This window comes from Felis catus, chromosome A1 (genome assembly GCF_018350175.1).
Source record: "Felis catus isolate Fca126 chromosome A1, F.catus_Fca126_mat1.0, whole genome shotgun sequence".
Taxonomy (NCBI): domain Eukaryota; kingdom Metazoa; phylum Chordata; class Mammalia; order Carnivora; family Felidae; genus Felis; species Felis catus.
Window position 1 is genome coordinate 51434016 of NC_058368.1, and position 12792 is coordinate 51446807.

The 12792-nt window shown below is 36.7% G+C and overlaps 1 protein-coding gene across 15 annotated transcripts in view; it reads right to left on the reverse strand.

Moving 5' to 3' along the window:
• The window catches only part of MYCBP2 (MYC binding protein 2), a 283602-nt gene that overhangs the window by 223025 nt on the left and 47785 nt on the right, over positions 1 to 12792 (reverse strand). For all 15 annotated transcript variants that reach the window (XM_045054591.1, XM_045054579.1, XM_045054571.1 and 12 more), the window contains exons 4-5: positions 11445 to 11598; positions 7188 to 7384 (exon numbers count right to left, since the gene is read on the reverse strand). In XM_045054591.1, the coding sequence (XP_044910526.1) occupies positions 7188 to 7384; positions 11445 to 11598 (351 nt within the window). The remainder of the gene's footprint in view (positions 1 to 7187; positions 7385 to 11444; positions 11599 to 12792) is intronic.

Sequence of the window (12792 nt, forward strand, 5' to 3'; positions counted from 1 at the left end):
GCCAAAGCTTCCACTGTTAATATTTTTGTTTGTTTCAGATACTTTCTGTTGGTGTCTATTATGAACAATGATGCTCTCCTCCCTCCCCAAATCCTCAAAATTGAGCTATATATAATAATTTCTGGTTAAATTAGTATTCAAAGGTCACTTATTATGATTGTGTAATCATGGCTCATGAGCCAAATTGTATATTACATTTCCTTCCTTGTGTAATTTTTTTTTCATTAAGTCAACAATTGCCCTATTTTTGCATTTGCTAAGTTTTCTCTACACCTTCCCTTAAGGGTTCCCCATACACCTTTCAAGAAAGTCAAACATCATTTCTACTTCTTCCGCTTGGCAACACCCCTCATAAAACCTTGTTCTGGTCTAAACTAAAGAAGAGGCAGGCGTGGAAGTTAAAATTGTTCAATATCATGCATGTTCAAAAGCCATCTTCATCGTCCCTCAAACATGACTGCTAGTTGAACTAGGTATGGTGAACATCATTTTCTCTGAGAACTTTGAAGGCACTGTTATTTTCTATGCCAGTGCTGCTTTGAACCAGTCTAATGCCATTCTGTTTGATATTTGTTCATAATCTGTCTTTGCTCTCTGGAAACTTTACAGTCTGTTAATTAACAGTGTTCTGATTTACAAAGTTGTATCCTAGTTTGATTCTTTTTTCATAATGAATGTTGGGCACTCAGTGTGTATTCTGTCAATCTGAAGACGTATATCTTTGAGGCACATGAATTTTCCTTGTAAGATTTCTTGAGTAATTTATTTCCTCTTCTCTGTTTGAATACCTGTGAGGGATTGTATTTCCTGGTTAGATCCAATTTTATTTTATGTCACCTATTTTCTTTCTCTTTTTTCTATTTTCTGGAGACTGCTTCAACCTGATTTTCTAACCCTTCTACTGATTTTATTGCTGTTGTCTTAACTTATAAAATTTTTTCTTGTTCTATGAGCTTAAAAAACAGAATACTGATGTTTAATGTAAACAATATTCTCTTATCCTTCATCAAAATATTAATTACAGTCTTCTTAGAGTTTCTTCTGTCTCTATATTCTTTTTATTCAAAGTTTCTTTTATTATCATTATCATTATTGATTTAGGGAATCTCTGTTTTTCATGTTAGCCTAGTGATACTTGGTTGTATGCTTTTTTTGTTGTATTTTATTTTTTTGTTATCTTTTTTTAATATTTCAAGCTTTTATTTCAATTTTAGTTAGCTAACATACAGTGTAATATTAGTTTTAGGAGTAGAATTTAGTGAATGATCACTTGCATATAACACCCAGTCCTCATTACAAGTGCCCTCCTTAATACCAATCACCCATTTAGCCCATCTCCCACCCACCTCCCTCCATCAACCCTCAGTTTGTTCTCTACAGTTAAGAGTTTATTTTATGGTTTGCCTCCCTCTCTCTCTTTTTTCTTTCCTATGTTCATCTTTCCCTATGTTCATCTGTTTTGTTTCTGAAAATTCCACAGGTGAGTGAAATCATATGGTATTTGTCTTTCTGACTTTTTTCACTTAGCATAATACACTCTAGCTCCATCCATGTCATTGCAAATAACAAGACTTCATTCTTTTTCTTTTTTTAAGTTTTTATTTATTTATTTTGTGAGAGACAGAGACAGCATGAGCTGGGGAGGGGCAGAAAGAGAGGGAGAAATAATGCCAAGCAGGCTTCACACCATCAGCACAGAGCCCAGTGTAGGGCTCAAACTCAAGAAACTATGAGATCATGACTTGAGTCGAAAACTGAAAGTCGGCGCTCAACTGATTGAGCCACCCAGGTGCCCCAATATTTTATTCTTCTTGATGGCTGAGTAATATTCCATTGTACATATATACCATATCTTCTTTATCCATTCATCAATTGATGGACATTTGGGCTCTTTCCATAATTAGGTTATTGTAGATAATACTACTATAAACATTGGGGTGCAGGTGCCCCTCTGAATCAGTATTTTTGTATCCTTTGGATAAATACCCAGCAGTGCATTTGCTAGATTGCAGGGTGGTTCTATTTTTAACTTTTTGAGGAACCTCCATACTGTCTTCCATAGTGGCTGCACTAGTTTGCATCCCTACCAACAGTTCAAGAGGGTTCCCCTTTATCCACATCCTCACCAAAACCTATCGTTTCCTCTGTGGTTAATTTTAGCCATTCTGACAGGTGTCAGGTGGTAACTCACTGTAGTTTTGATTTGTATTTCCCTAACGATGAATGATATTGAGCATCTTTTCATGTCTCTGTTAGCCAATTGTATGTCTTCTTTGGAAAAATGTCTATTCATGTTTTTTGCCCATTTCTGAACTGGATTATGTGTTTTTTGGGTGCAAATTCATTCTATGAAGCCAGCATTGCCTTGATTCCAAAGCCATACAAAGACCCCACTAAAAAGGAGAGTTACAAGCCAATATCCCTGATGAACATGGATACAAAAATTCTCAACAAGATAATAGCAAATCAAATCCAACAAGCTAAAAGTTTAAGTTTGACAAAGTACATAATCCATTCCTGATAAAAACAAAGTAGGGATAGAGGGAACATACCTCAACATCATAAAGGTCATATATGAAAGACCCACAGCTAATATCACCCTCAAAGGGGGAAAACTGAAAGCTTTTCCTCTAAGGTCAGGAATAAGACAGGGATGCCCACTCTCACCATTGTTATATAACATTGTACTAGAAGTCCTAGCTTTAGCAATCAGACAACAAAAAGAAACAAAAGTCATCCAAATCGGCAAGGAAGAAGTCAAACTTTCACTATTCGCAGATGACATGATACTCTATGTAGAAAATCTGGAAGACTCCACCAAAAAATTGCTAGACAGATATATGAATTCAGCAAAGTCACAGAATACAAAATCAATGTACAGAAACCTGGTGCATTTCTATATACCAATAATGAAGCAGCAGAAAGAAAAATCAAGGAAATCGATCTCATTTATAATTGCACCAAAAACCATAAGATACCTAGGAATAACCTAACCAAAGAGGTAAAAGATCTGTATTCTGAAAACTACAAAACATTTATGAAAGAAATTGAAGATGACACATAGAAATGGAAAAACATTCCATGCTTATGGATTAGAACGCAAATACTGTTAAAATGTCTATGTTACCCAAGGCAATCTACACATTTACTGTAATCCCTATTAAAATACTACCAGCATTCTTCATGGAGCTTGAACATGGAATCCTAAAATTTATATGGAACCACAAAAGTCTCCAAATAGCCAAAGCAATCTTGAAAAAGGAAAGTAAAGCTGGAGGCATCACAATTCTGGACTTCAAGCTATATTACAAAGCTGTAGTCATCAAGACAGTATGGTATAGCACAAAAACAGACACAGAACAGAGTAGAAAACCCAGAAATGGACCCACAGCTATATGGTCAAGTAATATTCAACAAAGCAGGAAAGAATATCCAATGGAATAAAGACAATCTCTTCAACAAGTGGTGTTGGGAAAACTGGACAGCAACATGCAGAAGAATGAAACTGGACCATTTCTTACACCATACACAAAAATAAATTAAAAATGGATGAAAGACCTAAATGTGAGACAGAAAGCCATCAAACTCCTAGAGAAAAACACAGACAGCAATCTCTTTGACCTCAACCATAGCAACTTCCTACTAGACACATCTCCATCAAGGGAAACAAAAGCAAACATGAACTATTGGGACTTCATCAAGATAAAAAGCTTCTGCACAGCAAAGGAAACAATCAACAAAACTAAAAGGCAACCTCCAGAATGGGAGAAGATATCTGCAAATGACATATTGGATAAGGGGTTAATATCTAAAATCTATAAAGAACTTACCAAACTCAACATCCAAAAACCAAATAATCTGGTTGTACACTTATTTTTAAGAGTCAACTACTAAAAATCTGGTAGGAAGCTCGGTGTGAATGGACAGGGTATTGGAGGACCCCTCAAATATCTGCATCTGTGGGTCTTTTCTCATTCCTTCTCCAAAGAAGAATCTGCCAGTCTTTTTCCTAGAAGCTGTAAGTCGCCTCATGGCCAGTGTTCTGGAAACTCAGTGAGGATAAGGAAATTTCATCATTAATACAAACACTTTCACTTAATCTCCAATTTCAGCCTAGTTCCTAATTCCACTTGCAACTGTGTCTGCTTTCCCCTGGCTTCTCCGACTCAATTTCTTTAGACAGTAAACGTGTCTCTTTGGTGTATGACAGAAGGACAGTTGCTTGGCTGGGAAGGGCAAAGCAAGGGCCCTGGGGTTCTCTACCTTTCATAATACAGATTTCCAATCAATTTTTAGCTCTTGCCCTGACCACCACTTTCCAAGTACCTATTACATCCAACTCCAAATCTTATCTGGAGTTTTAAGTGAAAATCAACTTACTTTCTATGGGCATTTATTTGCCTCTTAAGGAACTTAAATTCAAGCTTTCTCCAACTTCTCTCTACCAAAAATGTGTCCCATTCTTAAAAGTGTATATTAAAAAAAATTCCTTTATTATAACCTAAGTTGAAACTAGGGAAGGAGCAAAACCTTAACATGTTTCTTCAACATAACTCTATTTCTTTCATGCTTTCTAAAAGGGTACTAAAGGGGCACCTGGGTGGCGCAGTCGGTTAAGCGTCCGACTTCAGCCAGGTCACGATCTCGCGGTCCGTGACATATTTTCTCTGTCTCTCTGTGTTGCATTCTGAATAATTTTTTTCCCTTTTTATACCCAATGGTTAACTCAGCCTTTAAATTTCAGATTGTAGTTATTTGTTTTTTTTATTTCCGGGAGTTGAATTTGGTTCATTTTCTGATATGATTACTTTTTACATTTACATTCTTATTCCTTAATTGTACTTGTGATACCTTCTTTTATTAATTTAAACATTATACATACACACACACGTTTTATGGTCTATATCAAATAATTTCAATATATATAGACTAGGCAGGACTGATTCTGCCATATTTGTTTCTACTAACTCTCAATAACGGTGCCTTTTTCTATGTTGTTTTTGTTTGTAAGCTCAGATGTGCCTTTAAAGCCTGGAGTTCATTCCTCCAAAAAAAGATTTTGGGGCACCTGGGTGGCGCAGTCGGTTAAGCGTCTGACTTCAGCCAGGTCACGATCTCGCGGTCCGTGAGTTCGAGCCCCGCGTCGGGCTCTGGGCTGATGGCTCGGAGCCTGGAGCCTGTTTCCAATTCTGTGTCTCCCTCTCTCTCTGCCCCTCCCCCGTTCATGCTCTGTCTCTCTCTGTCCCAAAAATAAATAAAAACGCTGAAAAAAAAATCAAAAAAAGATTTTAAGTCTCCTTCAATATGGTAGTTCATGGTACTATCATCCCTACCCTACTTTAAAATCTCAGCTTAATATCTTTGGAAAAAGACAGCTAATATGCATTTGAATCCCAAAACAATTTGAGATGTTAGAGTTACACATTCTCCGGGAAGAGTTTTCTCCCTCCACCCATAGCCTGGCCAAGAGAATTTTGTGAACTGAAGTTAGTAGGTGGAATGAGGCCAAGTCATGAAGAACACCGTATAAGATAGGGGTGCCTGGGTGGCTCAGTGGGTGAAACGTCCAACTCTGGCTCAGGTCATGATCTCATGGCTTGTGGGTTCAATCCCTGCATCAGGCTCTGGGCTGACAGCTCAGAGCCTGCAGCCTGCTTCAGATTCCGTATTTCCCTCTCTCTGCCCTACCCGGCTTGTTCTGTCTCCCTCCCTCCCTCTCCCTCTCTCTCTCCCTCTCTCTCTCTCTCTCTCTCTCTCTCTCTCTCTCTCTCTCAAAAACAAATAAACTTAAAAAAAGATAATGTTAAGATAATAGGCTTTAACATGGTGTTTGGGCTGGTGATGGGAATGTAGTGACAGGGCAGGTCCAGGGAACCTCAGCTATCGATTCAGGGGATCTAGTAATTGTGCACAGCCTAGTGCTTAAGCATATTGCAATCAGACAGATAAACATGCAAGTCCTGTCTCTGTTAGCTGAAAGCTCTCTATACTAGAACTATACTAAACTTCTTTCAGACTTCAGTATTCTACTCTTAATCTTAACCTCCATGCATTAGCATGTGGATACCAAGAAAATTTCTCCCTCCACATCCCCAGCGGTAACACTTCCTCCCTTTGGACTGGCTACTTTCAACTCATCATTTAGATCTCACCTCATATCCTCTGAAAGGAGTCTACACAAGAAAAAAAATCACACAGTGTCTAATAAGCTCATGTTTTTATGGTCACTGTATTTTTTAAAATTTGGTATATGATATGTAAATGTGTTATTTCATTAAAATTAAGCATTATTTGTGTATTTTAAGCATGTGTTTAAATTAAAATTTTGCCAAACCTCAAAGTACCACTGCAGAACACAGTTCTGAAAAACACTGCATTACAGGAAATTCAAAATATTAAGGATCATAAAAAGGGAAAAGAAGATTTCAGGCAGGGCAGAAACAGGAAAATCTAGAATAGAATCTAGAATAGAAATCTAGAATAAGGGGATCGCTCATGTTTGACAAGGAGAGTTCAACATTGCTGAATTAAGTTCAAGAAAATGACCCATATACCCTTTTTGCTATCTTGGTCTGCTAATAACAGGATTGAAGCAGTCCTTCTATCTGTTCTGGATGTTGCCCAAGGGGCCAGTGAAGAGCACATAACAGAGACCTAAAACTGTAACTTCTTACTCAATTTTCTAGAACAATCCAAAGGAATTAAATCAAGTTTGCCCATAAGGAGAATTCTATTTCCCACTACTAACAACAATAAAGAGTTTCTTCCACAATCAGACATTAAAAGCTTAAAATGTTATATGCAAAGCTGAAGAAGCTCAGAAACAAATCAATCCATAAGAAACCACATTTGATTCTCGAACAGTGCAGGGATTGGGACACTGAGCATACTTGAAAATTCCATACTTAAAAACTAGGGAAAGATGGGAGGTGGGGGAGGGCAGAGAACAGGGAATGCAAAAGAAGAGGTGGCTGGAGTGTTGATACAAAGCCCAGCTTAAAAGTTAAACAGTTTTTTGCCAAATTTCATTTTATTACCTTTATATACTGTGGATTATTCACACATCAACCTTGGACAGATCAAATCACTATAATGAGTAAGCAAAACCAGAGGATTCCTACGACAGAAATTAAGGTGAAATTCCAACCTGGCATCTTGTACCTTCTAAGCAGTTATAAATGAAATACCTGTATAGTTTGGCAAGCATGGCTGCCATTGTTGGTGAGGATAGCAGAGATGGCCTGAAGTGTCCTTCCTGTTTCTCCCCAAGAAGCCACCAGACTAAAGAGGCAAGCACAGGAAAGTGCTGTCAGAGACTGTCCTGTGCTGTCATTCATTCCAGTACTTCGAACAGTGATTTCCAAAAGGAGCTGGAAGAGAGCCTCTGTGAATAAAATAGAACTCAGTTTTATTCATTCAACATACAGAACATTAAATGTGTATTTATTTATAACTTGCCTCATTATAAAAAAAATATTTAAGGCAGCTAGAACACTTACTTTGTATTAGTTCCTTTTCAGTTACCCTTTCCCCCCCAAAGTTAGAATATTTATATACAAAGGACCTCAGAGAACACTTAGTTCAACTCTTCACTTTTGTAAATAAATGGATCTATCCCAGGTTGTTTAAAAGAAATTTATCTTGAGGCATTCACACATTCAAGAAATATCCTCTCAAGTAATAGACTACTCACTGTACTTATTTAACCTTTCACACTGGGAAGAATTGGAGCTTCTTAAAATGTTAAGTTTCCAGAAAATTTGTTTGTGTAAAACAACAATACATAAAAAATACATGCTGTAATTTTTTTAATATAAAATTGTTTTACTGCTAACATAACAGCAGTTCACATTTATAAACAAGTATGTAATTCATTTTATACCCTAGAAAAACCTCCAAGTCAATAGGACAGATATCCTCCTCCTTCAATGGACAATGAAATTGAGACAGGGAGGTAAAGAGATTTTTCCAAAATGATAAAGCCATTTAGTGGCAGAGATGGTAAAGTAACACCTGAACATTTGATGGCCACCAGAAGTTTCCATGCAAAATTCCCTGAACAACTCTGTCCAAGAACTGAACCAACAGACCTCTAGGCATTTCTTCTGCAGAAGGGAAGGGATTTTGAAAATCCTTAAAGAGTGAACACTCAAGACGGAGAAAGAAACAGAATCAGAAAAAGAAAAATTGAGGAAGATGAAGAAAGGGAAAGGGAAAAGAGAGAGCAAAAGAAAGAGAAAAGAGAATTCGTGTACTAAAACTCACCAAAAACTAAAAGCCATCTGTGGTTTATTCGTTAACTCACAGAGAGCTAGCCTTCCTCTGTCCATTCCTCATCTCCCATGTATCTCATCCCTAGTAAGCCCTGTCACTTTCGCTTCCGAATTCCTCCACTTGCTGTCTCATGACCATCTTCCCAAACTATGCTCTTTATCAGCACCTGTTAATCAGACTACTAAAAAGTGTTCAAAAATTAGCTCCCACCTTCACTTTTGTTCTTTTATATCCAAAGAGAATTTTTAAACCAAAAATCTGGTTTTCCATTTAAAATCCATTTGCTCCTTTGTTAATTCGTCCCTACTCCTCTTCCTTCTTTCCATTCTCCCTACTTTTCTTCATGTGCCTGTACATCCTTCAGTCTTCCCTTTCTTTCATTTAGCCTTCCCTTTGTGCTTCCTTCCAACTATCCTTTCCCCTCATCCTTTCATCTACCCTTTCTCCATCTGTCCATCCTTCCTTCCATCATTATCCTTCTGCCCCTTCATCTTTTAATTACTCAGCAAATATTCACTGAATTCTTCCTGTGCATGAGAAACGATTCTAGGTTGTGGTAGTACTTTGGCAAACAAGACTAAGAATCTATGCCATCAAAAAAAGTTAGATTCAAGTGGAAGAAAACAGAAGTGCTATAAAATTAAGAACATTTTTTTAAGCATGAGGAGATAGTGAGTGACTTTCCATTTCTCCTACAACAATAGCCAGGTTCCCTTAACATGATGTATGAAGCTCCACATGATCTAGTCTCTGCCTCCCTCCTCACCTATGGCAAAGCCCTCCCTCCTTTCACTCTCCACATCCTAGCCAATCTTTGTTCAGTCATTCTCCTTTCTGTGTCAGAGACTTATAGCATGCTGTCCTTTTTGCCTAGAAACTCAGTTAACTCCTTCCTACTCATCCTTCAAATCTCCAATGTCACATCTTCAAGGAGGCCTGTTATAGACTCCTAGAACTTCCTCTCCTTTCCCCCATACTATTTACCCATACCTGCAATCACACAAGTGTCCAACTGTCTGATGCTAAGTCCCATAATAACAGCAACAGTGTCTGTACTGATCACCCCTGAACTATATGCTCATAGTACAGCACACAGGAGATACTATTACATTTAAGTGAATACTTAAGAACATACATTCCAACCTTAAATTGAACAGAAAGATAGATATAACAATGATTTTTTTAAACTAGACAATTTCTAAATCAAAATCCATTTGCTAAGAGAAGAAGCTTGGTGTATCATAATCATCAAGCTATCCCAACAGTGAGAGTGATATATACATATATGTATATATTTTCATGGATAAAATGAAAAACAAAGCATACTAATGTGATTATGCTATTAGATCAAAGGAAAAAACAGACAGATTTCAATAGAAATTTAGTTTTAAAGAGCCAAATTACATCTTTGAGCTAATTAAGCCATTTCAAATAAGAAATATAAAGTGATGTTAAATCCCTCAATATAAAAATAAGTCAAAACAGGGAAGAGATAGGAAGCAAACACTGAAAGGATAAAAAAGAAACCAAAGAATTATAGCAGCATTTGAAACTGTTAACAAGAAAATAAAAACAGACAAATTAATCAGGTGAAAGTTTTAATAGAAGATGATTAAGCTGAAGCACACATTATAATTTCAAAAACAGTATTAAGAACAAGATCTATTTTGAAAAGCATAAAGGAAAGGGAGTATTTATACATAGACTAGATACTAAACAAGGTATATGACAACTAATAAAAGATAACTGAATGGCAGAGGATCTAGGAAAAAGAAATGACTAGCATGCTGTTCAAAGTAATAAATAGGATGTGCAGGTTTTAGTGGATATTTTAAATATTGCAATTATTTGTTAATTGACAAACTAGAGCTAAGAACAGCAAAATATCCTTAAATATAATCAATTAAATAAATAAAAAGCTTTGGTAAGATGCTGTGATGCCAAGTAATGCATCACAATAGTAATACGATCACTTGTGTTACCATAACAGTAATCAACAAGGTGCCTGCTTCTTACCATATGACAGCTTTTATTTAGTAGTAGTGTTTAATAACATGGGGTGGGGGAGGGTATTGTGTTTTTTAAATCCTCAGCTTGTTTTCATGGCAAGCACTCTCCTCCCTGACCAAACCAAAAAAAAAAAAAAAAAAAAATCCAACACAAAAACTAATCACCATGTGACACCACCACCCCCCACAGTCAAACAAACAAACAACCACCAAAACAAAACCTGTATGATCTGTAATTAGGTTCTCACATGTGGGTCTAATAAACACCAAATAGCCAAGTAGAAAAAAAAAATCAAACTCTAGTCCAGACCAGCAGTGCGGTCCTCAGATGAGCAGTACTGGCAACATCACCCAGAAATTTACTCTAAATGCAAATTCTTGGGCCCCATGCCAAATCTACTGAATCAGAAACTCTGCGGGTAGGGCCCATATGAATCTGATATGAACTAATGCTTGAGATTTAGAAAAATCTAGACTTTCAAGGCCCATGGTTAGCATCAGAAAAAATCAATTAGCCAATTTCAAACTTATGCCTCCATCTCTATTTCTATTCCTCAAGAGCTCCTAACTTCTTTATGTGTTCAACCTGCATCAATAGCAAGAAAGGCATGTGTTCATAAAATTCAAATACACTTTACAAAAAGCAAACATATTTACTTAATGGAAGTTGCTACTAATTCAAAAGCATTATCTATAACAAAAATTAATTTTTATTTATAATGAATACAAAAGAAATGCCCTGTTTGGAAAGTAATTGTGCTGTTTGGGGTTGGTAGCATTTGTTCACTTTCTTCCCACTTTTTTAACTATCCAGAATAATATATAAAGTTAGAGAAAGTCAATGTTAGCTATTTCGGCCAAAGGTTTAACAAGAATGATTTAAGTTAGTAGTGACTTATAAGGCTTGGATTATTTCTGGGTTCCAAGGATTTATGTTTTGCTTTTTTCCCCATCATCACAATAATCAAGAAATGTCTATGTGTGAACTAAAACTCTTAAACTGGAACTGCAGTAGAACATAGCAAAATACCTTAAAATTTATACCCTTGCTGTTTCAATACATTAAAAAAAAAAAAAAAACTGCATTACAGGCTGCTGTACATGCTTCGTAAGAGAAGCTATTTACATTCAAAGACTTCATTCAATGCCCAGGGCTCTCACCTAGGACCTCTGGGGGCTCTGACTGGAGGCCTTCCGGCTGCTGACCCTGAAGCACGTTAAGCAGGGCCTGTAGACTCCTCAGACACAGGGATGGATGAGAAAATCTCGTCTCCTTGATCAATTCAAAAACTTCACAAAGTCCAACCTCAATGATCTGTTTAAGATGAAAAAAAAAAAATACATATATATATATATATATATATATATATTATAACAGGTAAACTAGTAACACTTTCCAGGCAGTTTCACCAGTACAGCTTATTGCCACAGCAAATGATTAATGCTGCAATATTTACTAGGCTAAAACAAACAAAAACACATAAAAATGCAAAACACAACCACCCATGGCATTTAATTCCAAGGTACAGAAAACCATCTAGTTACATGAAAGGGTTAAAAAATTATGGCACTATTTTATTTTAGAGAGAGAGAGGACATAAACGGGGGAGAGGGACAGAGGGAGAGAGACAGAATCATAAGCAGGTTCCACACTCAACTCGCAACCCTGGGATGATGACCTGGGCCGGAATCAAGAGTCAGAAGCTCAACCGACTGAGCCATCTAGGCGCCCTACAGTGGCAGTATTTTAAAAGTATTTATAGCACAAGGAAGCCATAATAAAATATAATAAAAATTCTAACAATGAAGTAGATACTAGGTTACATTCACTCAGAAAAAATAAACTCTATTAATTTAAAAGTTCATTTGGCTGTACTCAAGTACAAATCAGCATTCTTTTGTTAAAAGTCATGTTACTTGTTACTTATGAGCAGGAAAAAAGTCAATATAACTCATACAATGCAGAGATTTAAAAAGGAGCGTTTCGTCTTAGCCATTCCTATAATGGTACAATCACAATATTACTGTTTACTGATGTGTCCCCTCTTCTTATAGGGTTTAATCACCAAAAAACCTACCTATCAAAAAGATCACTGCTATTTTTACCTTCATTATCTTATCATTCCTGATCAGAACCAAATCTGACTCAGTCCATATCTAGCAAAAGATACATCTGTAACTAAAGATTGACAGAGAAGTGTGATGAGCATAAATGTTTCTTAAACCCTTATTTTGTGCAACTCACTATAGGAGATATGAAGATACACATCACAACAGCCCCTGTCCTCTAAGAATTTATTCTCTAACAGGGTAAATGAGCCTTGTACATGACTCTTATCCAGTTGAGACCTCTGTTATACGATTTATTATAGTATAGCTGACCATTTTTGTTTCCTTTTTCCTGTGGTCTCCTTATAGACAAGGAGCATGCCTGAGCTGGCTTAATATGTCCTGTGGCTAACCCAGTGCCTAGCACATGATAGGCATATAATAAATATTTAATTACTCT